The 24210-nt window shown below is 59.0% G+C and overlaps 2 protein-coding genes across 3 annotated transcripts; one reads left to right on the top strand and one right to left on the bottom strand.

Annotated features, from left to right (window-relative positions):
* Positions 1 to 13574: 13574 nt before the first annotated feature.
* Positions 13575 to 19978, bottom strand: NDUFA11 (NADH:ubiquinone oxidoreductase subunit A11). The gene is made up of 4 exons (XM_067734068.1): positions 19556 to 19978; positions 15433 to 15525; positions 15198 to 15320; positions 13575 to 13757 (listed from the first exon to the last, which is right to left on the bottom strand). The coding sequence occupies exons 1-4, from the start codon at positions 19650 to 19652 to the stop codon at positions 13645 to 13647; spliced, it is 426 nt and encodes a 141-aa protein (XP_067590169.1). The 5' UTR covers positions 19653 to 19978; the 3' UTR covers positions 13575 to 13644.
* Positions 19979 to 20707: 729 nt separating this feature from the next.
* On the top strand, positions 20708 to 23975 carry VMAC (vimentin type intermediate filament associated coiled-coil protein). Of its 2 annotated transcripts, none has more exons than XM_067734067.1 (2): positions 20708 to 20946; positions 22116 to 23975. In XM_067734067.1, the coding sequence occupies exons 1-2, from the start codon at positions 20756 to 20758 to the stop codon at positions 22432 to 22434; spliced, it is 510 nt and encodes a 169-aa protein (XP_067590168.1). In that variant the 5' UTR covers positions 20708 to 20755; the 3' UTR covers positions 22435 to 23975. The 2 variants fall into 2 exon arrangements, 1 of the variants encoding a protein (XP_067590168.1); XR_010942504.1 differs by having other exon boundaries at positions 20803 to 21064; positions 22116 to 22255.
* Positions 23976 to 24210: the final 235 nt, after the last annotated feature.

The raw sequence follows: 24210 nt of genomic DNA, 5'->3' as shown, positions 1-24210 counted from the left end.
TTTATATATAATTATATATATATAATGGTGGTGGACTCTCCACCACTGCGCCACCAGGGAAGCCCCCTGCCTACAATTTAATTTCAGACTTTGTTGACATTTTTGCCTGCCTCACAGAGCTGGGAAGTGGAGCACAGGGTGGGAATGGAGGGGGTTGGGATTTGAACCAAGGCCTCCTGGCCTCGGGATGTGTAGCTGGACCAAACACCAGGCCCTGGGGTCCAGCCTTTGGGGGCCAGAGGAACCCCCTGCCTAAAGCCAGAGAGAGCCGAGAGACTTCCTGACTCTCTCTGGGGGAGGCTCGCCTGGCCAATGCCAGGTGGAGCCTCCCTGGAAAGGGGCTGGTGCCAGGGCCAAGAGTGGGGGACCCTAGGGACCCCCCCACCTCAGGCTTGACCTGAGGACCAGCATGGGGGTTGAGGTGGGGCCGTCTGCGCCCCCAGCCCTGGTCTCTGCCCGCGTCGGACCCCTAGCGCGTTGCTCAGCCTGGGCTTGTGGGTGAGGGAGCTGCCAGCCCGCTGGAAAATGCACTCCCTGGGGCCTCAGGCTGTGAGCCAAGGGGCAACTGGCGGCTCGAGAGGAGGCCCCCAACACCGCCCCAGCCTGGGATGGGTGAGAAACGAACCACACGTGCGATGTGGGACCGGGATGGCGCTTGGGTACGAGGAGGGGCGCCCTGGTGTCTCCAGATGTTGTCCCCGGTGGCCGGGGCCCAAGGAGGGTTCCCATTCCCCTCTGAGCCTCATAAAAACTTCCAGAAAGAGGGAGACAGAGAGGTAGTCAGCTGCCAGGCATCATCTCAGTTGGAGGGGCGACCACAGTGTACCCACTGGCCCTGCCCCAGCCTGCAAGGAAACCCTGGCCTGGCCCCCTGAGGGCCCCGTCTGCCTCCCAAGATCCTGGCTTGTAGCCAGCCCGCTGGGAGGGCCCCAGGTGCGAGGTGTGTGTGGCAGGGGAGCCATGGGCCTGGCGAGGCTGGCTCAGGCCCAGGCTCACTGGTGGGCTTGGCACTGCAGCCGCCCACCTCACCCACCAGTGCCCCCACCCCCCATCCTGGGGCCTGGCTCCAGTCAAAGGCATCACAGGGGTCCCCGGGTGCCCGCTGAGGCTCAGAGAGTGCCTGGACTTCACCTCTGTGCCCAACTCAGTCTCCCTTGGCAGAGCAGTAATTTCCCCTAGCCCCAGAAGGTTCTGGGATGTCCAGGAAGGCCTCATTTAACATCAGAATCCACCTGCAGCCCCTAAGTGGCGGAGCTGGGCTGCCATCTGGCCTCAGACCTCTTGACTCCAGGAGCTTTGGAGTCTCTCTGGCCGGCAGCTGTGTGACCTTGGGTGAGTGGCGTAGCCTCTCTGGGCCTCAGTCGTGTCATCTGCAAAACGGAGCCCATGCCGGTATCCTCTTCAGGTGATTATCCTCCCACACCTTCTCTGCAAGGCGGGATTGTGGGCAGGGGCTGGAAACCCACAGTCCCGGGCCTCAGTTTCCCCTCTGATGGTATTTTAAAGGATATGGCTTCTCCCTGCCCGGCGTCATGGTGCTTGGGGCTGCTGTGTGCAGAGGGGAGCGTGGGAACTCAAGGTGACAGAAACCTGGCATCCCTGTGCTGCCCGCCCCCAGCCTCTCTTCACCTGGGCCCCCTGGCACGTTGGGGTCTGCCTTCCCCAGCACCCCAGCCCGGCCGGGTTCGTGGGGCTTCAATTTCAGCCTGTGGTGGGTTGAGGAGGTGCGGGCCGGACACGCTTCATTTTCCAATTTCTGGAAATGAAAGCTGTAGGGCCACCTATTGTCAAGCGGAAAAAAAACCTGTTGCAAAACCGTGTGAGAAAAAAACAATAGCGCCTAGGTGCACTGCTGCTGCCGAGACAGAGAATTCCAGGGGCTACGCGGGCCGGGGAACAAAGGGCCTTTTCTCTCTCCCTGGAAAGTCTGGTGGAGTGTATGTGGCAGTTTCGGGGTCAGAAAAGCCAATGAAGGTATTTTGCAAGACAGAAAACGGTTCGGAGAAGATCTGTCGGGACAAGGAGACAGAAGAGCATACATTTTGTTGGTTTGTTGTCAGAGGATGTTTTCCAATTTTCTAAGACACCTGTCCCTCCACTGGCAAAACACTGAGCCAGGAATGCTGGCAACCTGGGCACCGGGCCCGGCCCTGCAGGAAGCATATGGAGATGCCATGTGGGGAAGGTGTACCCAGAGTTCCGTCACCCCCCTGCCCCCATCACTACTGGCGGTCTCCAGAGAGCAGCAATTTCCCCCAGTGCAGGCTCTCCAAATGTCCCGGAAGTCCTCATTTACAGTTGGAATCCCACCTGCAGCCACTTGGGTCTCAAAAGACCAGCTGCAGCCCCTGGCCCAGCCCCTCGGCCTGCAGGGTGACAGTTCCGGGGATTGACCTCAGAACGAGGGGAGAGCCAGACAGGAGAATGTCAGGCCACATCGGGCTCATCCTCTGCTCCGGACCTTCTCACGGCCCCCACCGATTCCCGAGGCAGAGCCCACAGGTTCTGCTGCATCTCCCCCAACTCGTGTCCTCACTGTTCATGCCCCAGGACCTTTGCACGTGCTCTTCCCGCTGCCTGGAACTCCCTCCACCCTGACAGCCACCTGGTTCCCTCAAATAACTCCCTCTCAAATCACTTTATTGCTAACTGCCCTCTGCCAGCACTCCCCGTCCCCTTTCCCGCTTTATTTTTCTCCACAACAATGACTTATTAAGTCAAATACTTATAAGTATTTGACTTATTTCTGTGATTTACTGTCTCTTGCCTCTCTCCCCAACCAGGATGTCAGCTCCATGAGGGATCCTGGTCTGCTTTGTTCCCTGCTGAGCCCCAAGCACCCTGAACAGTGCCTGACATACAGGACAGCCTTAATAAACACGCCTCGAATGAACAAATGAATGAACAGTATTAAGCACGGTGGAAAAACTCTCCTGTTTCCTGGCTTGTCATTGTCGTACCCAAGACTGGGAGTCCTGTGGAGGCAAGGCCTGGGTCTCCAGCAGGACTTGGCACTCGGTAAATAGGTGCTGAACGAATGACGGCGCTGGGAGTCCCCACAGCCAGAAGCTTGGACTCTTACTCGGAGAACTGTAAACAAAGACTCCGGGGGACGCTGGGCTGTAGAGCAGGAGTGACTCTTGTCCACCCTTCTCCCTGCGCCCACCCACGACTGCCCCTGGCCACGGGCTGTCTCCAAGGGGCCTACAGGTGAGGTGGTCCTGACCCTGGGCAACACGCGGCGGGCGACATGGGGCTCGGAGGGAGCCGTAGGGCAGGCACAGGCAGGCAGCGGGCGGGAGAGGAATGCTCTGGCCGACAGGAATGAATAAACAGGCTCCTTGGATGTCAGAGGTTGGGGGGTGGGGGAGGCCTTGAACCTCATGCTTGGCTGAGGATGTTTGGACAAGGCAGGCGGCCAGGTGGTGTCATCAAGGCTAAAATTAGCCTCCGATTCCCGCTTAACCCCTCCCTCCTGGGCCGGGAGGCCGGGACAGGCCATCACTTCAGTGAGCACTAGCTTTGTGCCAGGCCAAGCTCCTCTGTTCCATGAATGCATTGAATCCTCTCAATGACCCCGACAGTTGGTACTATTATTAGCAGTATTGTTATTAATCCCCATTTTACAGGTGAGGAAACTGAGGCACCGAGAGAACACTTGGCGTTCTCACAACTTGCATGGGGCAGGGCTGGGATTCGAACCTGGGCTCCGGGGATGGGGCTCTCACCATCGGAGCCTTGCTGAAGGCTGGGGGACACAACAGAGACCCCACGCAGTGGGTACTTGGGGGTGGTGGGCACACGCCCCCCCCCTTTTCCTCTCCCCCAGGGACCTCTTCAGAGCCACAATTTCAGCATCCAAATTCAAATATGTCCACTGCAGTTGGCAGCTAGATGCGGCCTCAACTTCCCCCATCCACACCTGGGCCCTGATCCCAGGCCCCCCGGAGCCCCAGGTCCAGCACCTCAGAGGGGACACACCTGACAGGGAGGCCCCCAGGGTCCCGTGGGGCCGGGGTCCCTCTGATCGGTCAGTGTGGATCAGCATCCGGGTGTTTGCCCATAACACAGGAAGGCCAGCCGAGGCCTGCTGTTCACCCAGGCAGGATCAGGAAAGGGCTGCCACAGAGAATCCAGCTGAATCTGAACTTCAGGTAGAAAATTAATCATGTTTTAGTGTAAATATGTCCCACGTATTGCGTGGTTCATTGCTTATTGGGAGTTCAAACTTCACTGGCCGTCTGTATTTTTATTTGCTTAATCTGACAACTTTAGCTCGCCAACACGTGCAGGCAGGCTAAGAGGAGGTTAGATAAGCCACAGGAGGCGCTGGGTGGTAAAGGGGACTCCTGCCCAGCTCCTCAGGGCTGCAGTAGAGGGAGGACTGCTTGGGGGAGGAGGTGTGGGAGGAGCTTCGGGGCCTGTCTTCCCCACCCCCACCCCTCCAGGCCCTGCCTGCTCCGCCCATTATTCATTTTTAGTGATGGTCACTGGGGCAGAGTGTGGGCAGGGAACACCTGGGCCTGAGGCTCCTGCAGCTGGCGGCCTCACTAATGGGGACTAGACGGTGAGTGAGGGCGGGGGGGGGGGGGGGGGGGCGGGGGAGGGGGGGTCCCTGCCCACCAGGGGTCCAGCCTGGGGCAGGAAGTGTCCAATTAGGGGCAGGGGCAGGAAGCAGACCCCCACTGCACCCTGCCATTTCCTTTTGCATTGAGATGGGAGACCAGGGACTGCATCTCTGGATGCTTTTACCTGATTCCACCACCACCCGGGCCAGGTCCTCCTGGGACCCCCGAGTTCCAGATGCTCAGGGGTGGGGCGGAGGGGGTGCTGCTCTGGCCCTCCTGGCTTCCTCCCACCCTCTGGTTCTCCATGTGCCTGCCTGGCCCAGTGCGGTACCCATGGGGATTACTGAATCCTCACAGCCAAGCTACGCTGGGGAGTGGCAACCGAGGCCGGGAGAAGGGGCTGATTGGCCACCAGTGGCAGAGCTGGGTCTGGAACCTAGGACCTTCTGCCACCAGAGTCGGTGCTCTTGGCCACGTCCCTTTCTCTCTTACTTCTGAGCCATCTTCCATGCTGTTCCTCTGGCCCAGGTCACTCTTTTGCCCTTCTCCTGGAAAGCTCCTATACATGCTTCAGCACCCCTTTCTCCCTGGACACCCAGGCCAGGTCAGGTGCCTCCTGTGGGTGCCCCCTGCCCTGTGCCTGTGCAACCACATTACAGCCCTGGTCAGCACAAGCTATAACTGCCTGCTCACGAGTCCATATCCACCACTGGACTGTGAGCCTTGGGAGGGTAGACTGGGTCTGTCTTGGTCATCGCTACGTCCCTAGTGCCCAGCACAGGGCCTGGGACACTGCAGGTAGAAGTGCTCTGGAGTTAGTCACAGGGCCTTGGCTCTACCCCCATTTGCTGTGTGACCCTGGGCAAACAGCTATCCTTCTCTGAGCCTTGGTTTCCCCATCTGCAAAATGAGGCACTAGCACCTCCTTCCTAGCCTGAATCGTACAAGAGATGTTGGAACCATGCTTGGCTCCCAACAGGAGGCTCAACAAAGGTTTATCTAAACATTTAGGCAAATTAAAACCACAACGAGGGGGCTTCCCTCATGGCGCAGTGGTGAAGAATCCGCCTGCCCATGCAGGGGACACGGGTTCAAGCCCTGGTCTGGGAAGATCCCATGTGCTGCAGAGCAACTAAGCCTGTGTGCCACAACTACTGAGCCTGCACTCTAGAACCCGCAAGCCACAACTACTGAGCCCGCACACCACAACTACTGAAGCCCGTCTGCCTAGAGCCCGTGCTCCGCAACAAGAGAAGCCACTGCAATGAAAAGCCTGTGCACCACAATGAAGAGGAGCCCCCACTCTCCCCAACTAGAGAAACCCCGCGTGCAGCAACGAAGGCCCAACGCAGCCAAAAATAAATAAATGAAATAAATAAATTTTAAAAAAACAAACCACAATGAGGTACAACTACACACCCACTGAAATGCCCCAAATCTGGAACACTGACAACATCAAATGCTGGCAAGGATGTGGAGCAACAAAACTCAGGTTCATTGCTGCTGGGGTGCGAAATGGTCCTGCCACTCTGGAAGGCAGTTTGGCGGCTTCTTGCAAAATGAAACGTACTCTGACCATAGGACCCAGCACTCACCCTCCTTGGAATTCACCCAAAGGAGTGGAAATCTGACGTCCACACAGAAACCCGCACGTGAATATGTATGGCGGGTTTATTCATAATTGCCAAAACTTGGAAGCGACTCAGATGTCCTTCAGCAGGTACACGGATAAACAGAGTGTGGCACATCCAGACAACGGGAATGTTATTCAGTGCTAAAAAGAAATGAGCCATCAGGCCCTGACAAGTCGTGGAGGAAGCTTAAATGCGTGTTATTAAGTGAAAGAAGCTGATCTGAAAAGGCTACAGACTTTGATTCCAACTACAGGACATTCCGGAAAAGGCGAAACTACAGAGACAGGAAAGGGATCAGTGGCGGCCAGGGGTGGCCGAAGGAGGGCTGAGGAGCCGGAGCACAGAGGATTTTTCGGGCAGTGAAACTACCGTGCATGATGATACAATGGTGGATACCTGTCATCACACATCTGTCCAAACCCACAGAATGTACAACACCAAGTGTGAACCCATATCCCGATGTTCATAGCAGCACTGTTTACAGTAGCCAAGACACGGGAGCAACCTAAGTGTCCATCGACAGATAAACGGATAAAGAAGATACGGTATATACATATATACAGGGGAATACTGCTCAGCCATAAAAAAGAGAATGAAATGATGCCATCTGCAGCAACATGGATGCACGTAGAGATGATCATACTCAGTGAAGCATGTCAGACAGAGAAAGACAAATACTATATGATATCATTTATATGTGGCATCTAAAAGAATGATGCAAATGAACTTATTGACAAATGAGAAATGGATTCACAGACATGGAAAACAAACTTATGGTTACCAAAGGGAAAAGAGGAAGAGAGATAAATTAGGAGTTTGGGATTAACAGATACACACTACTAAATATAGAATAGATAAACAACAAGGTCCTCCTGTATAGCACAGGGAACTATACTCAGTATCTTGTAATAACCTATAAGGAAAAAGAATATGAAAACGAATATATACGTATAACTCAATCACTTTGCTGTACACTGAGACTAACGCAACGTTGTAAATCAACTATACTTCAACAGAAAAAAATCGTATCTTTAGATAACCAAAGAAAAAGAGTGAACCCTGCTGCCAACTATGGACTTCAGCTTATAACAACGTACCAGTATTAGTTCATCAAATGTGACAAATAGAGCACGCTACTATGAGACGGTACTAATAGGGGAGACGGTGCGTGCCCGCTGGGGGAGCAAGGTGCTATATGAGAACTCTGCGCTTTCTGCTCAATTTTCCTATAAGCCTAAAACTGCTCTAAAAATATCAAGTTTATTACTGAAAAAAACTTTCAGGGACTTCCCTGGTGGTCCTGGTTAAGACCCCGTGCTTCCACTGACGAGGTCATGGGTTCGATCCCTGGTTGGGGAAGTTCTGCATGCCACAGGGTACGGCCAAAAAAAAAAAAAAAAAAAAAATTTTCAGGAAGGGTCTGAGTATATTGACCCACATGCACAGCGACATTCATTACAGGTTCTGCATCACATCGCTGTTTATACCAGGGAATGTGCTTTAATGCAGATAAGAAACAATTCAGCCACAGGAGGGAATATTACACAGCCGTGAAAAGGCCAGAGACACTTCTTAATGGAAAGAAATCTGGGACCCATTGTTGGGAGGAAATCGGATGGGCTGCAAAACAGCAGGGACTGACAGTGTGATGGTTTCTGTGAGGGGAAAGGAAAAATACACAGATGCACTTGTTTGGGTGAGAAACGCTGTGGGAAGGAGAAACAAGAAACTGGCTGGCAGGCTCTGGGGAGGCTGGGTGGCTGGTGTCTTTCCTGAACACCCTTTGGTATATTTTATACTGTGTGGCCTGAGTCTGTTTTACCGACTGAAAAAAAAAATAAACTTGCAAAATACATTTTAAAAAGACTTCTATGGGGACTTCCCTGGTGGTCCAGTGGTTAAGACTCCACACTTCCATTGCAGGGGGCATGGGTTTGATCCCCGGTCAGGGAACTAAGATCCCACATGCTGAGAGGCACAGCCAAAAAGTTAAAAAAAAAAAAAAAAAAAAAAGGCTGCTGTGAAAAAAAAAAAAAAAGGCAAAATAAAAGCATTTGGATGGACTTTAAAAGAAGGTGGGTTCGTGGGGGGAATTTTAGGCCAGGCCATGGGTTTGCCTGCAGCCACTCCGTTTGAGCTGAAAGCCTCCCTCGGCTCCCGGAGCCTGGCCACCCCCGGCTCACACCTTTGTTGCTCTGCATCCGGAGTGTTCGGAGCCCGCGGGGCCCCCAGAGGTGAGATGTTGGCTGGTCTGGGGTCAGGCCTGACTGAGCCCCTCACACCTGGGCCGACCACCCAGCATTCCGGGAAGGCCCTGGGAGGCGTGGCTGGCTCCAAGGAGGGACCTGTGAGTGCCAATGCGGGGCTGGGGGCCCAGCCAGACCTCTCTGGATGCCAAATCCAAGGAGGGCCAGAGTGGAGGGATGGAGGGTGGGTGACTGGAGGGGAGCTACTGGAGGCCCCCGGGCAGCCCGGTGGCTGCTGTGTGCCTCAGTTTCCCCACAGGCAGTCACTCTTTGGCCCAGGATGCTGGAGATGGCCTGTATCCCGGGCACTGGGGGTTCCCCTGGGTTCCGAGCCCTGGATGTCGAGCCAGACAGGATGAGAGGGGGCAAAGCTCTGCCGCCCACTTCCAGAGCCCTGACATGAGGACTAACCCGGCTTCGGGCTTCGAGGGTGGGGTGGTGAGGGTGGGCCGGGGCCTCACACCCCCACCAGAACCCACCCAGGAAGCCTCGGCTCTCCCTTTCCCGAGACTCCACCCTCCAGTCTCCTTCCTGCTCGTTCTACCCTCCCCTCGGTGTGGGCGCGGCAGTGGGTGCCCCGAGGCACCCAGGGCCCCTGCTCCCTCCTGGAGCAGCCCCTTCCGGGTGCTCAGATGGGCCAGGACCCGAAGCGCCTGCTATGGTGGACGCAGGATGGATTCCAAAGTGTCTGCCCTGCCTTGCTGTGTCCACCTGGGAACATGCCAGGCTTTGGCCCTTCCTCCCTCTGGCTGGGTTTCGCGTCACCTTGGTTTTCTCTCTGAAGCACGGTTTTGTCTAAATCACTCTTTTTCATTTACATGTTTGCTCATTTTACTGTTTTACTTTTTTTTTTTTTTTTTTTTTTTTTTTTTTTTACTGTTTTACTATTTCTTCCTTCAGACCAAAGGCTGAGTTCCAGGAAGGCGGGGGCCTCATTGGTCTTGCTGGCTGATGGGATCCCAGGCCCAAGTCTCTGCCTGACACAAGTAGGTGCTCGGTAAACACTTGTAAGTCTTGGCTTCGAGACCCTCACAACACAGACGGTTCCTACCTGTCCCCACCTCCCCCCACCCCCCAGCAGCCATCATCTATGGGGGTAAAGTGAGTGGGACCCCGCCCAGAGCAGGGCTGGGCCATGTATTTACAGAGCTCTGCTGTGTTCCCAGGCTGGGTGCTGACCCAAGGGTATAACAACCAGGATATGTCCCATGCTCCACTAAACAGTACACAGGAGGATGATGGGGGATTTGGAAGCTGGTAAGTGTGATGGACAAAAAGAGAAGAGGGTAAACGGCGTGTGGGGCGCTGCGGGCTGGCTGGGGCACCATTTCAGTGGTGTGTCAGGGAGGTTTCAATGAGGAGGTGACATTTGAACTGAGAACTGAAGGAGGTGAGTTGGCGAGTTGTAGGGGACATCTGCAGGGAGAGATGTCCAGGCAGAGGTCACAGCCTGTGCAAAGGCCCCGGGGCAAGACCATGCCTGGCGTGTTGGAGGAACAGCCAGGAGGCCCGTGTGTCTGGAGCAGAGTGAGCGAGGGGAAGAGAGGGAGGAGGGGAGGGCAGGGAGGGGACGGGGCAGGTCGTGCAGGGCCTTGTGGGCCATGGGGAGGACCTGGGCTTTTATCCCCAGGGAGGTGGGAGCCCTGGAGGGCTGTGGGCAGAGGGGGGACGTGACCTGACTCTGGTGTTGCCACTGGTTGTTGTGGGGAGGACAGACTGGGGGTGAGGGTGGAGCCGGAGACCAGGATGGGGGTGAGTACCCAGGTCCAGGCAGGGCCGGACCTGGGTGCGAGCTGCGGAGGGAGTGAGATGTGGGCAGACCCAGGATGAATTCTGAAGGCAGAAGGGTGTGAAAAGGGGTGAGAGGGCAGAGGACCAGCCTCCAGGTCCAGCAGGGGCAAACGGCAGGCCTGTGGGGCCTCCTCGAAAGCGTCGTGTGTCCTGCAGTCCACGTCCAACATAACTTTTTACAGGAATTTGTGAGGGTGTAACTTTGCTTTTAAGATCACTTGGCCGCAAAAACACCTCCCTTGTCCCACGGCGACCACATGGGAAGTCTTTCAGAGACAGTCTACAATGCTCTTTGCCAACAATAGCTATAATAATAAAAGAACTAACACTGGGGACTTCCCTGGCGGTCCAGTGGTTAAGACTCTGCACTTCCAGTGCAGGGAGCGCAGGTTTGATCCCTAGTCAGGGAACTAAGATCCCGCATGCCATGCCGTGCGGCCAAAAGAATAAATAAAATAAAATAAAGAACTAACACCGAGTGCCTGCTGTGAGCCAGGCCCTGTGACATCACCTCTTGGGGCCTCAGTTTCCTCATCTGTAAAACAGGACTAATGTCAAGAGCTCACTCCCGGGGCTGTTGTCAGGATGCAACAAGCCCACAAAATGACAGCAACATCACCATCGACAAATGGGCCCTGCTGGCAGGTGGGAAGGGCTCGAAGGGTTTTCTCCTTTTCTCTTACTTGGATGGCTCACATTTTCTCGGCTTGCTAAGAGCTCAGAGACCCGGCCCGGCCTGGAGGGCTGGGTCAGTCCTTGCAGCTTTGTCCCCACTGGCAAGTGTCCCCAGGGCTAGGGTCCTCGGGGAGGGAGTGCCCCACCACTGACCCCAGGCCTGTATGGCTCACCTGCTGTGCCCTCTCCCAGGCCTTTGATCTTGCTCTGTCCTCTGCCTGGGACACCCTTCCCCTCTGTGCACATCTGCAAAGACGTCTTCATGCCCAGGTCCTCCCTTCTCTGCCTCATCCAGAAAGCCCTCCTGTCGCCCCCTCCCCTCGCTAGTCCAGACTGTCTGGGGCTGGGGGTGGCCTCGTCAAGGCGGGGGATGAGTGTCTCTGGAAAGGTCCTCCACTGCCCTACGTTGGGGCTGCTGTGGCAGGATGTGGGGTTCCAGGTCGAGGAGCAGGGGAACTGGATCCACTGGACAGGGGCCGTTCCCCCAGGGCCTGTGTGTGGGGATGATGCGGGCCCCTCACAGCTTAGTACTGTTAACGGCTGAGGGGTCTGGGGCTGCCTGGAGCCCGGTGAGCAGCTGCTCCCTCCTGCCCCATTCTGGGGGGGCCCGCGTCGTTGCTGGGGGCACCGTTCCAACGCTGGCTGCCAGCCCCCAAAGGGCTGGGTGGGCGGCAGCACAGCCCTGGCCTGAGCTAGAGGGGAAACCGAGGCCCAGAAGTGGGCTGGGGCTGGCTGGCCGTGAATGAGCTCTTCCTCCGCTCCGTGGGCCCTTGGACCCGGCACAGGGTTTGGGCTTCAAGAGAGCGGGGGCTGAGGAAGGGTGTAGGCGGGAGGGGGGCCCTGGGCAGATCTGGTTCTGGAAGCTACTGCTGTGCAGGGGCTGGGAAGTGACCAGCTGCGGGGCCTTGTACAGGTCCTCCCGGCTCCAGCCCTTGGCGGCCCCGATGACGATCACAGGCCCTATTTACGGTGACGACGGGGCCACGCTACCAACCCGCCACCAACTCGAACCTGTCGCCCCTGCTGCCCGGGCTGCTGCGGGGCGGGACAGGCGGGAAGCCGTGGAAGGAGGGAGAGGCAGGCAGCAGGGATGGAACCTGACTTCTCCGCGGTCGGGGCAGGGTGCCGGGGACCTGGGGGGGGACCCGAGCACGGTGGGCTCCGCCCCCTGCCAGCCACCGCAGGGACAGACCAGGCTGGTGCAGGAGCAGGGGACCCTGGCCGCCGCCTAGAGGGCAGGGAAAGGGCGCTTCCATGGGGTGTATCTATTTTCCCTCTTCAGGGAACATCTCTGAGGGAGGGACCCGGTCATCCCCACTTCCCAGGCGGGGAAACTGAAGACAGAGCCAGGAAAGAACCAAGTGTTGGGTTTCGATCGCAAGTCTCGGAGCCCAGAGCCCTCTTGGGCCCTCCCCTCCCAGTCCATGGGCCGGTGGGGCATCTCCACCCTCTCTCAAAGCCCCCCAAGTCCAGGCTCGGGTAGCTAGGCCCGGACGTGACCCCGAGCCGGTGGCCGGTCCCAGGCCGCACGTGGACGCTGGCGCCCACTCCCTGGAGGGCGTGCTGGACGAGGGGCCGTGTCAGCGTGGAGAGGCTCAGTGTGGCAGGTGGGGAGGCTGAGGGGCCTGGGCTGGGAGGGACCTGCATGGCTGTTCGGTGGCTGGGGGCATAAGGAAATGGTGGTGAGGCCAGCCCAGCCAATGGCCGTGGGGCTGGGGCCCTGTGCTCTGCTTAACACCCGGATGAGTTATTAGCTGGGGTGGACAGAGGAGGAAAGCAAGGCTCCAAGCTTGGCTTTCAACCATGTCCAGGCCTCCAAGAGAGGAGGAAGGGGAAGGAGGGACGGGCCACACACCAGGGAGGGGGTGCGTGAGGGCTGCGACCAGCCTGGCCCGCTCCTGCCGCCCCCGGGCCACCTGCAGCACCCAGACCCCTGCCAGGACCTGATCCCACCCTCATCCGACCCTGCTCCCTAGGGTGGGGCCCCGAGAGCCCTAATTTATGGCCCGTCGAGGTATGCTGGAACATGCCGGGCCTTCCTTTCTGGCTTCCAGGAAGGACTGAGCCAGCTGTGCAGAGAGCCCAGGGCCAGGCCGTGCCAGCATCTGGAGCCGCCTAAATCGCCAGGCCCGACAGGCAGCAGCGGCCGAGGACCTCGGGTCCCTCTTCTCGTTGCCGTGGGTACCTGCCCTGAGGGCTCCCAGTGGCCTGTCACCCACCTGTCGGACGGGGACGAGGCTCCGGGGCCAGGCTGTCCAGGGCTCTCCGCTCCAACACCCAGGAATTTGGAAACGGGCCGTGCATGGGGCCTGGGCGTGTTTTCCACATGCTGTTGGCTTTGGGGGGAGGCCCAGAGAGGGGCCTGCAGGGGGGGCCGCAGGAAGGGCTGTGGGCAGCAGGGCCCAGTCCCGCCCCCCATGGGCTCCAGCCCGCCAAGAGAACAGGCCGAGGCCTGCAGACCCCTGCCCGACGCCTGCTCCCTCCTCCGGGGCCCAGCTGGCGCCGTCGGGCCGTCAGGCACAGACCCAGATGCCTTATCTCCTGCCGCTTCCTCACTCCTCCAGCATCCGCCCTGAGGCCCTCACCAGCGCTGGCCTGTCACCCAGCACTCCTCGGACAGGGCTGCACCCCAGAGAACAACGGAGCAGGGGAAACTCACACAGACATACACAGAATTTATTATTTTTAGACGAATTTCAACCTGCCTGAAGTTCCAGGAGGCGGCAGGGCTCACACCTTGGGCTCTGCAAACACCTTCCAGCCCTCCAGCTGGCCCATCTTGACCAGGGCGGCCGTCATGCCCATGTACGCACAGGCGGCAGCTCCAATCCCGTAGCTGTGGGCTGTGAGAGCGGGGAGGCTGGCGTCAGGCACGCACACGGGCAGCTCACTCATGCCCACCCGGGGCGCCGGCAGTGACCGCGAGAGGACAGCCCCCACTCCAAGCTCGGGTGGCCGGGATGAGCCCCCAGGCCCCGTGCCTTTGAAGACACGTGGCGTGGAAACTGAGGCAGGGAGGAGGGAGGAGGGAGGCAGCAGTCCAGGCTGCTGGGTCCGGGGGCGGGAGGGGACGGATGGCGTGTTGGTCGGTCTCAGCTAGTGTCCTGGCTGAGCCTGCCCTGCGGTCCGGGAAGTGGAGAACACAAGACGCCTGTGGCCTGAGAACGGCCGCAGGAAGGGGGTCTGCCTGCTGGGTGCGGGGCTCACACCCCCATCGCAGGCTCAGGGGCGCTGGTCAAACCCAGACCCCAGCCAAGGTCTCGAAGCGAAGGCCAGGAGGGCGCGGGCCTTCTTCCTCAGCATCCTCCCTCTCTGCCCTGCTAGAACCGTCCACGGAGCACTCCCGGCCTGCTGGGCCCTAGGCCCAGCGGTTTATCTGAGTGTGGCTCTGCCCGCCGCGCACCCCTGCCCCGCCCAGGCGAGAAGAGCCGTCTGCTTCCTAGTCCAGGCGGCTCCACTGTGCAAGCCTGGCCTGGGGCCCGGCCTGCCTCCCACTAGGGAGGCATCCGCTCCTGCTTCCCGGGTGCCCTCGGGCCACCTCATCCCCCCTCGGAGACTCAGTTCCTGCATCTGTAAAGTGGGGATGGTGAGAGCGGCTCCCCTGCAGGGCCCTGGGTGCTGGGAGAGGGGCTGCAGCTCCAAGGCCAGCCCCACATGCTCCGTGCGTGCTCAGGGGCCGGCGGGGGAGACAGGCGGCGACCTCGTGTTCTCTGACAAGACGCAGCAGACAGAGGAGAGAGACGCGGCAGACAGGAGAGAGATACGAAGCGAGGGCGGGCGGGGGCCAGGATCACACACCCTGGATCGTATGTGGGGGGCTGGAACAGCGAGAGGGACCGCCGTGCTGACATCTGGGGGAAGGGTGTTCAGGCAGAGGGCACAGCCCATGCCGAGGCCCTGGGCAGGACCGTGCCTGGTGTGCAGGGGGCACAGCAAGGAGGCCACGGGGCTGGAGCAGAGCGAGCGAGGCGGCGAGGGCAGGGAGGGGACGGGAACAGTCCACGCGCGGGGCCTCGGGGGGCCATGCCAAGTGTCACAGGCAGCCACAGGAGGGCGAGAGGGTGTGGCGAGGTGGGCGCGGGTAGCTGCCTGAGCAGCAACAGCTGAAACCACTGCTACGCTAGCTGGTGGCCAAGGTTCAAAGGTGCTGGGAGCTCTCAGGGCAACGGCCGGCTCTGCAGGTGGACGCGCGTTCTTCCTGCCCGCCGCCCCCACCAGGCCCAGGCCCAGGAGACAAGAGAGGGAGGAGGGGTGGCAGAGGTCAGGGGCGCGGGCTCACTCACTGCGTGCTCCCAGGGCCAAGCCTCCGGCGCAGCCTCCGAGGAAGTAGTTGAGAGGGTCGTCAGGCTTCTCGCGGACCTGGGCGCTGATGCAGGAGGTCAGGCCGAATATGGCACCGATGGCAGCTGTAGGAGCGGAGGGGAGGGACGGGCCCTGAGTCTGAGTCAGGGGCCCAGACCAGCGCCGGGAGGGCCCGTGAAGGAGAAGCCCACGCGCCGGGCGGTCTCGCTCACTCACCTGCGGTAAACGTGTACCGTCCTGTCCTCGCCACTCCCTCCAGGAAGGAGGCCGGGGTCTGGAGCGCCACGCTGTAGGCGGAGGCGATGAGGCCTGTGGGAAGAAAGGGCGGGGAGGTGAGTCAGACCCGGGCCCTGGCTGGGGGCTGGTCCCTCCCCATCCCACAGTGACCGCTCCCTTCATCCTCACAGCAGCCACCAAGGTGGCTCCTGGCGCCACTGCTTGGCCCAGGAGGGGCTGTTTCAGTCCCACAGTCGATGAGCTGGGGCCCAAACCCGGCTCCAAGGCCTGGGCTCTCACCCGCCCCCTCCAGCCCCCAGGCCTCCCCCTACCAAGGCCTACAGAGTGCCACCTGCGGTCCCCCTGCCCTTGCTGGCCCCCCGCAGGGCACCAGCCCAGCACACGGCCTCCGCAAGGATGGGCTTGGGCCTTGGCGGCTGCGCTGGCACTCTGGCCCCGCTCCCCACTCCCACAACAGGCTGCATCCACCCGCAGGGCCCAGGGTTCCTTAGCAGAGGCTCGGAGGCTCGCTCCGGGGCCACCAAGGCCTCTTCCTCGCCACCGCCGGCCCGTCCCTCGGCCCTGGCTGGCTCAGCCTCGCCACTCTCATCAGCTCTTACATCTCTGCCGCCGCCCCGGCTGCCCTGCCCCTGACGTTGGCTTTTACGTGTGAGGGGCCCTGGTGGGGGCCAGGCCTGGAGCCAAGTGCCAGGTGGGCGGCCAGGCCTGAGGTCCTTGCCTGGGGCATCCTGAGGGAACGCTGACCTGGGCCGTGTGTGGGTCTGGGGTAAGACTGGGGCAGCCTCGGGCAGCCTCCCCAGCCAGACCCTCTTCAGTGGACATTAGACCAAAGGCAAGCTGGCTGGCTCCAACACGGGGCTCCCCACCCTCCAGCTGACCCTGCTCGGGGCAGACAATGCACCCCTCCTCTCCCGACAGACCACCAGGGTGAGCAGGCTGCCAGCACAGAACTCCTGGGGCCAGCCCACCCCAGACAAAACACAACTGCCACCTGCCAGGCGGCAAGGGCACCCACCACCCCATTCACCCTCCTCGGGGCCCAATGGGCTCAGTCCCCTCTGATCCGTCGCTTCGTGGGCAGGGCGGGGGGTGTCCTCAGACAGGCAGAGCGACTTGCCTGATGCCACCCAGCAGAGCTGCCTGGAAGCCAGAAGGGTCTAAGCCAAAGGCCAAGCGCCACCTTCACCGATGCCCCAGGGATGTGGGCCCCGCCAGGTCCCCAAGCCTGCAGCTTCTGGAGACCTCACAGCTTGCGTGCAGCCCTCACGTGACCTTCCTGGCTGAGCAGTGTTCCCCCCCAGCCCTGGCTGGGGTTCAGCTCACAAGAGCTGTGGGGAACTTTTCACACTGCACAGCGGGGGTAACCTTGAGAGCAACCCCGAGGCCAAGAGGGCCACCCCACTTCCCAGACAGGGAAACTGAGCCCCAGGGACGACAGGAAAAGAGCACACACACAGAAGGCTCCCTCATGCAAGGCGCCCACCTGAGGACTCCCCAGATCAAATCCCTCCTAATCTCATGATGAACCCTAGGGTCCCTGCTCCCCTCAGAGCGGCTGAAGGCTGGGTAGGGGGGAGGGCACCAGAGTCTGGGGTTCCCCCAAGCCTGCACGGCCCGCCCTGGCCCAACAAACCCCCTTCTTCAGTCATTCTCTCACACGTCCCCACCCCCAAACCCCACCTTGTAAAGAGGCTGAATCAGAGGGGGCTCCCCATCCTGCCTGGGACCTGGGGAGGCACGATCTCCAGAGCTGGGCCAGGAAGCAGGAGTTATGACCCTCTGCCGAAGAACCACTGACAAGATTCAGTGACGGTCCCCAAACCCAGTCAGGCAGTGAGTCCTGGCGGGGGAACCTGATTGACCCCACCCCCATTTGCCTGCGGTCCTGCCTGAGGGACGCCCAGTTCACAGGCCACGTGGGACACAGAGTGCCCCACAATCCCAAGACCCCTCAGAAGTCCTTTACCTGGGAGCGGATGACCTGGAAGGTGCCGGACTATCCCAGGGTCAAGGACTGGCCCCCTCCCCCCAGCAATCCTTCAGTAGGTGATGTGCCAGCCCGCGTCCCTGGGAGCCCACCTAACTCCTCAGACGCTGCAGCCACCCTCCCCAGCACTCGAGAGTCTCTACTGACTCGGCCCTTCCACAGGCTCCCGTCACCCCCTCAAAAGGCCCCTCCCCAGGCCCTCCGCCTGCTCCTAGCCTCCTGAAGTGACCGTCTTGACACGGTGCACATTCATTCATTCACAATCTGTAACTGTGGGCCCACATACATTCATTCACTCGTTTATTGTGTACCTTCCCTCACTCATTAATTCATTCACAAGTCACTCATTCATTCATCCTAGTTACTGTGGGCCTTCCTTCTCTCATTCATTCACAGTCATTCATTCACTCACGAAGTCACTCATTCGTTCACTCCTAGTTACTGCCCTGTCTTCCTTCCTTCCTTCCCTCACTCATTTGTTCCTCCAGTTATTGCGTTCCCACGGGGTGCTGGGCTGGGCTAGAGCCCGGCTCCCTGCCCTACAGGGGCTCAACATCCCAGGGAAGCCAAGTGTGAAACGAGTTCCCTGGGTGGAGGGCTGAGGGGCGGCAGGGATGGAAGGAGCGGGGAGGTGAGGGAGGATCCAGGAGCACGTTTAATCAGGTCCTGAGTGTTGAGTGGAGTTGGTCAGTGAGAAAATGCGGGCGGGCAAAGTGAGTGACACACGCACACAGCAACGCCCTCGAAGACCCCCGGGTCCCCTGTAGGGCTCCTGGAAGCCAGCGACCACCCCCAAAACTGAGTCTCTCCACGACCACCCGACATAGCGCCTCTGTCAAAGGTTTCCACCCGCACCCCCTCAAACACCCTCCAACAAGCCCCCTCCAGGCTCTGTTCAAGCAGATGCCACAAAACCCATCCCCTGGGGCTCCCCCTTCAGCCTTCCTGAAGACCCTTCAGGAGGACCCTGGAGCCGCATTCCTTGCCCCAGTCACCCCCAGGAGCAGACCGGGATTTGCAGCCCGGCTCCCAAAGACACCGGGGCAGTTCATCCACCTCTCTAACCTTCAGTTTCCACCTCTGAGAAATGAAAATGATAACGGTGCTTCTTATTAAATATGCAGAAAATGGTAGCGTTGACTAGGTCCTAATGCAAAGCCTCCCAGTGCAGACTCAAATTCTGCCAGGCCCTGTTGCAGGAGCTGGAGATACAGAGGTGGCCCCCAAACCCATCATACCTATGTCTCAGACTGAGATTGGGAAGGAGACTAGAAGAGGCTAGACTCCAGGGTCTCCCCTGCAGAGGATTGCCAGGGCTGTGCATCCCCTCAGATTCCCCCAAGGCTACCCTTATGGTAGCTGCTGACTCACTTCATTTATCATCTCCGCAGCGCCCCTAAGACCCCTCTGATGGCCCCCAATAAAAGTTTCAGATGTCTCTGACCACCCAGTTCTCCTGGATCCTACAAAGACCTCATCCCACTCCAGAACCTTCTCAAACTTCTGCCTTCAGACACCTCAATAATAACCCACGATCCTCCCAAACTATCTCAAAGACACCAGTTGGAAAGTCTCAGAACCCTCCAGCTTCTCTGACACCGATAATGGCCCCGTCCCACTCCACCACTTCCCACTCCATCACTTTCCCAGAGCCTGGTGAGCGTTTCAATAATAACCTCAAAATGCCAGCACCCAGGGATTTTGACGACCCCAGTGACCAGCTTGTCACATGTACCACGACCTTCCAGGGCCCTCCAACCCTGCCACACCCATCCCCCCACAACGTCTATCTCACACCAGCGGTCCCCATGGCCGGCTCAGACACCCCGACGATGGTCACGTACCACTCCGCGAGATTCCCAGTCCCCATGGGACCCCCTCGGACTGCTCCCAGTGACCCTATGACCTCTCTGCGCCCTGTGAGTTAGTCCGACACCCCCACAAAGTCTACCTTGTACGAGAGCCCCCGAGCGTCCCAAGGCCGCCCCAGACACCCCGACGATGACCACTGCCACCCCGCGAGATCCGCTGCCCCTCCAGGACGCCCTCGGACAGCCCCCAGTGACCCCACGGCCTCCCTGCGCCCTCCGCCCTGGGGACCCGACCAGCGCTCACCAGTGGCACCACCGATACTGGTGGTGGCGTAGGCCTTGTGGTGGCACTCGGTACCTTCGGGGATGTCCCAGTACTGGTGAAGAAGCGTCTTAGCCATGACGGAACACCCCGGGCCCCGCACCGCAAGACCCCACGGCTCCCAGCGCCCAAGGGCGGACGCCGCTGACTCTCGCGAGACTTGCTGGGCGGCGCGCTCAGCCTCTCTTGCGGGCGAGACGGCAACAAGCGAGCAACTTTATTGAGCGCCGCGGAGGTGGACACGGGTCGCGCTCAAGCGCTTGGAATCGGGACTGGCGTAGAGGAAGAGCGCGTGCAGCCCTGGCCGACTTCTGGAGGGGGAAACTGAGGCCGACCAGGATCAGTGAAGGCAGATGTCGCTAGTTCAGCTCAGAAGGTCGTGGGTCAGGAGTGGTTTGACTCCCGGAGGTGGGGCCTAACTAGGGGCGGGACTATCAAAGGTACTAGGCCTATCCACAGGCACAGACGAGACCGCGGGGCCGTACTCCACTTGATAGGAGAGAGACGTCATTATGGGGCGGGACGTGGCGGGATGTGGCCACTCCCAGCGCCCGAATCTGTGGGGAGGCTTGGTTACGCCCAGTGGCCAGTCTTAACCCAGAGTCTGAACAGCGTGCGACTATTTGGGGGCGTGGTCAGGCTCAGGGGCTTAACGAGAAAGTGTCCAATCCCAGTGCTCGGATTCTTAGCACGATGTGGTCTGTGCCTAGTTTGTGGCTAGTCCAACCCCTGGGCGGGATGAAGAATGCTCTAGGCTTGGGGCGTGGCCAGAGCCCAAACATAACCTGAAGGCTTGTGGGCCTGACCAACCCGGCGTTAGCTTCTAAGTAGGGGGGGGGGGGGGGTTGGTCCTGTCTCGAGGGAATGACCAATCCTGCTGCCAGAGCCCGAACTGGGGCGCCACCAGAGGACAAGGCCAACCTGGGGGCGTGGTTTGTTAAGACCTTGGCCAATCTTGGAGTTAGGCCCGGCTCAGGGGTGGAGTTTCGAGTTGCCGGAACCAGCGAGGGTGTTCGAGTTTGAGGAGGGCGAGACCCAGCCCTGGAGGCGGAGCCTAGCAGTGATCGCGGCCAATCACGCCGAAGCCCTGAACGGACCGCTGGGGGCGTGGCCCCGTGGGCGCGGCCAGGACCGGTTCCGGGCCGCCCGTGGGCGTGGCCGGGCCTGGACGGCGGCGGGGCCATGTCAGCGCCGTCGCCCTTGCAGATCCGCGAGGCGAACGCACACCTGGCTGCGGTACACCGGCGCGCGGCGGAGCTGGAGGCGCGGCTGGACGCGGCCGAGCGCACGGTGCGCACCCAGGCCGAGCGCCTGGCCCGCCACGACCAGCAGCTGCGCGCCGCCCTAGACGAGCTGGGCCGCGCTAAGGACCGGTGAGGCTCGGGGCCGGCCACATGGACTTCTCGGAGGAGGTGGGCGGAGGCAGAGCCGAGACTGGAAAGGAGGACCGGCAGGGGAAATCGTGTGCATTCACGTGGAGCCGGACTACTGGTGGGATTGGAAAAACAAACACCAAAATACTTGACTTAGTTTTCACTATGTAAAGTTGAGAGGTGTCATACAAGTGTGGGTATCTAACTTAAACAGGGTCCATTTTACCACTAGGCAAAATCGGCTGGTCCTGAGTGGTGCAGGGACCACCAGCCGCCTGATGTAGGTACTGGAGCCATGGCAGGTTCTTGAGGAGGGGAGGATGGGATGATATCAGCAGTTTTGAAGAGTCCCTCTAGCTGAGGGTTGAAAGGGATGAGACAAGTGCCCAGGGAGGAAGGTGGTGCTGAGGACCGGGTGGGAAAAAATTCAGAGCTGGTTGGATTCATTACTTCATCTTTACTGAGCATCTACTATGGGCCAGGCACTGTGCTGGGTATTAGGGCACATCAGTAAGACCTATGCAGCCCTGCCCTCAAGCAGACACATTGTTAGGCAGTTCCAATATGGGGTGATTGGGTGTGTGTGATGGAGGGCCACACGGCTCTGAGGGGGCCCAGAGGGAAGGCTTCCTGGAGGGGGAGCCATCTAAGCTGAACAACAAATAGGAAAAGAGGTAGGGGACAAGGGAACTGCAGGAAGAGCTACAGGGATGGATGAGAGAGTGTGTTAGTCTGCTGAGGTTGCCGTTAAAGAATACCACAGACTGGGTGGCTTAAACAACAGCAAATCATTTCTCACAGTTCTGCAGGCTGGGAAATCCAAGATCAAGGTACTGACAGATTCAGTTCCTTGTGAGGGTCCTCTTCCTGGCTTGCAGATGGTCATCTTCTCACTGTGTCCTCACGTGGCACAGAGAGAGAGCAAGCTCTCTGGTGTGTCTCTTAGAAGGAAACCCTCATGACCTCATCTAAACTTACCTCTCAAGGCCCCATCTCCAAGTACTATCACATTGTGGCATAGGGATTCAATATATGAATTCGGGGGAGGGACACAGACATTCAGTCCATAATAGGGGGACTTTATCCTGACAGGGATGGAGGTCGGGAGCAGGGGAAGAGAACCTCTGGCTCCCCCGTGCCATAACTGCCCCGTGTTGCCTTCCTGCCAGTGAGATTGCCGCTCTCCAGGAGCAGCTGTTGACCTCCGAGGCTACTGTCCAGAGTCTGCAGGCTGCCGTGTGCCGGAGGGACAAGCTCATCAGGCAGCTGCAGCCCCGGGCTGAACTGCTGCAGGACATCTGCCGCCGCCGGCCACCCCTGGCTGGGCTGATGGCCACCCTGGCTGAGGCTGAGCGCCTGGGGCCCTTGCCGGCCAGTGTCCCCAGTCACCCACTCCCTGGTGGGCCCAGTTCACACCTTGCCAACAGTACTGGGGAGGAAGAGGACAGGGACCATCTCCAGCCTGCTGTGTTGGGGACCACTGTGTGAGTGCCAGAGTAGATTCCAGAATGGAGAAAGAGGACCCCTACGGGGACTTTTTCCACTGCTGTGGGTGTGCTTGGGGGTCACCAGTACCCCAGAGAGGACCCCGTGGCAGAGCCATAATCCTGTCCAAACGTCAGAACCTGCTAAAGAGTCATAGGTTTCAAATGGGCGGCCTACAGGAACAAATGCAGATGTTGAACCCGGAGAGAAGTGTTTGTTTTTTTAAAAACAAAACTTTGAATCAATCAATCACCCTTGTTGGAGAACTGGCAGTGCTGACACAAAAATCTGGATTTCTAGCTTCGGACTGGGCCGTGCCTGCCTGGATCTGAGTCCAGGGCACCCTCTTCAGTGAGTGTGAGTTTCAGGCCCCACATGTCTCTTAGGGCCAGATGTCTGGCCCCTGAAGCATCTGAGTTTGAGACCTCTCTTTTTCCGGTGGAGGCGGATGATTTGAGTTTCTCCCCCTTTTCCCCTTGCCCTGATTTTTGTTCGTCCCGAAGCATTCCCCATCCTAAAGCTTTTTCTTATTCTCATCTCAGTCCAGAATTGTGAGCCTCAACCCTCAGGCCATTTTGCATTGGTTATATGAAGACAAAGTTTTAATCCTAGATTTTTTCCCCCCAAACTCTATCCTTCCCTCAACGCAGGGAAGAGTGTGTGCGTGTGTGATGTGCTGAGATGTCTGCAGCCAGGCTTTGCTGCCCAGGCAAACTCGGGCACCCCATAAGCTTTTCTTGATAGCGTCCTGCCTCAGGGTCTTGACACTGGCTGTTCCCTCCGCCTAGAATGCACTTCCCTCAGCTGTCACATGACTAGCTCCTTGTCACTCAGGTCTTTGCTCAAACGTCACCTCCTCCCAGAGGCCTTCCCTGACCACCTTATTGGAAGTCATTCTTCTCCACTCCACCCCCACTGCCTCATTTGATTTTCTTTATGTAACTTCTTACCATCAGAGTGGAAGCTCCATGGGGGCAGGGTTTTTGTTCTCTGTCACCAGTGGCAGGCACACTCTGGGACCCCGGTAGGAACAGGATGGGTCTATGGGCCCTGAAGAGAGCCAGGGACCCCAGCACATCCCATGAGGCGCCCCGGCCAGTGTAGCTTTTGTAGCAGCAGCTGGCTCCTTTTTATATTCCTTAGAGAATCTATTTTTTCACTCCTTATTTCTATGCTGCCCTTCTTGGCCCAAGATATTCGGGGTGCTTTTTTTTTAAAATCAAAACAGGGAACCCTGTGCCCTTCTCTGCCCAGCCCAAGTGCCTGGCCTGGTACCATGGTAGCTTTTTACCGCCTCCTGACTCAGGGAATGGTCATACCAGGAACCATGGCGGGGCACAGCCCCTTTCAGCCCGGAAGGCTCAGCGTCCACCCTCAGCCCTCAGGATGGGGCCGCCTGGCGTCTCACAGTGACCCCTCAGTGTGGCAACAATGGCCCGGTTTTCTCCTTTGGACGAACAGGGGTTGGAGGGTGCTGTTTGTACGAGGCGAAGGCAGGCTGGCGCCTGTCGGAGCTCAAGAATAAACCAAATGATTTCATGGCATTGGTCCTTCCTCCTTTCTTCCTGGTGGGGGAGCTGGAGGGGGGCTGCTGTGCTGCTCCTGGTCCAGGGTGGGGCCCCGCTGGGTGCGGAGACACAAGTTACAGCCCCGGGAGCTTGTGCCAGGCACTCCACACACACGGTTGTGTCTCATCTCCTCAGACAACTATGCACACAGGCATCACCCCATTCTACAGCTGTGCAAAGCAAGGCTCAAGAGAGGTAAAGTGAAAAGGGC

The sequence above is a fragment of the Pseudorca crassidens genome, chromosome 3 (assembly GCF_039906515.1).
Source record: "Pseudorca crassidens isolate mPseCra1 chromosome 3, mPseCra1.hap1, whole genome shotgun sequence".
NCBI classification, from domain to species: Eukaryota; Metazoa; Chordata; class Mammalia; order Artiodactyla; family Delphinidae; genus Pseudorca; species Pseudorca crassidens.
The sequence above is the reverse complement of the archived record's forward strand: the minus strand, read 5'-3'. Positions and strand labels throughout refer to the sequence as shown.

Coding starts and splice junctions, on each gene's coding strand:
- NDUFA11 (XM_067734068.1), bottom strand. CDS start 19,652: ATGGCTAAGACGCTTCTTCACCAGTACTGGGACATCCCCGAAGGTACC. Junction 15,321..15,432: donor ACGGTACACGTTTACCGCAG/GTGAGTGAGCGA, acceptor CCGCTCCTACAG/CTGCCATCGGTGCCATATTC. Junction 13,758..15,197: donor CTTGGCCCTGGGAGCACGCA/GTGAGTGAGCCC, acceptor CCGCTCTCACAG/CCCACAGCTACGGGATTGGA.
- VMAC (XM_067734067.1), top strand. CDS start 20,756: ATGTCAGCGCCGTCGCCCTTGCAGATCCGCGAGGCGAACGCACACCTG. Junction 20,947..22,115: donor CTGGGCCGCGCTAAGGACCG/GTGAGGCTCGGG, acceptor CCTTCCTGCCAG/TGAGATTGCCGCTCTCCAGG.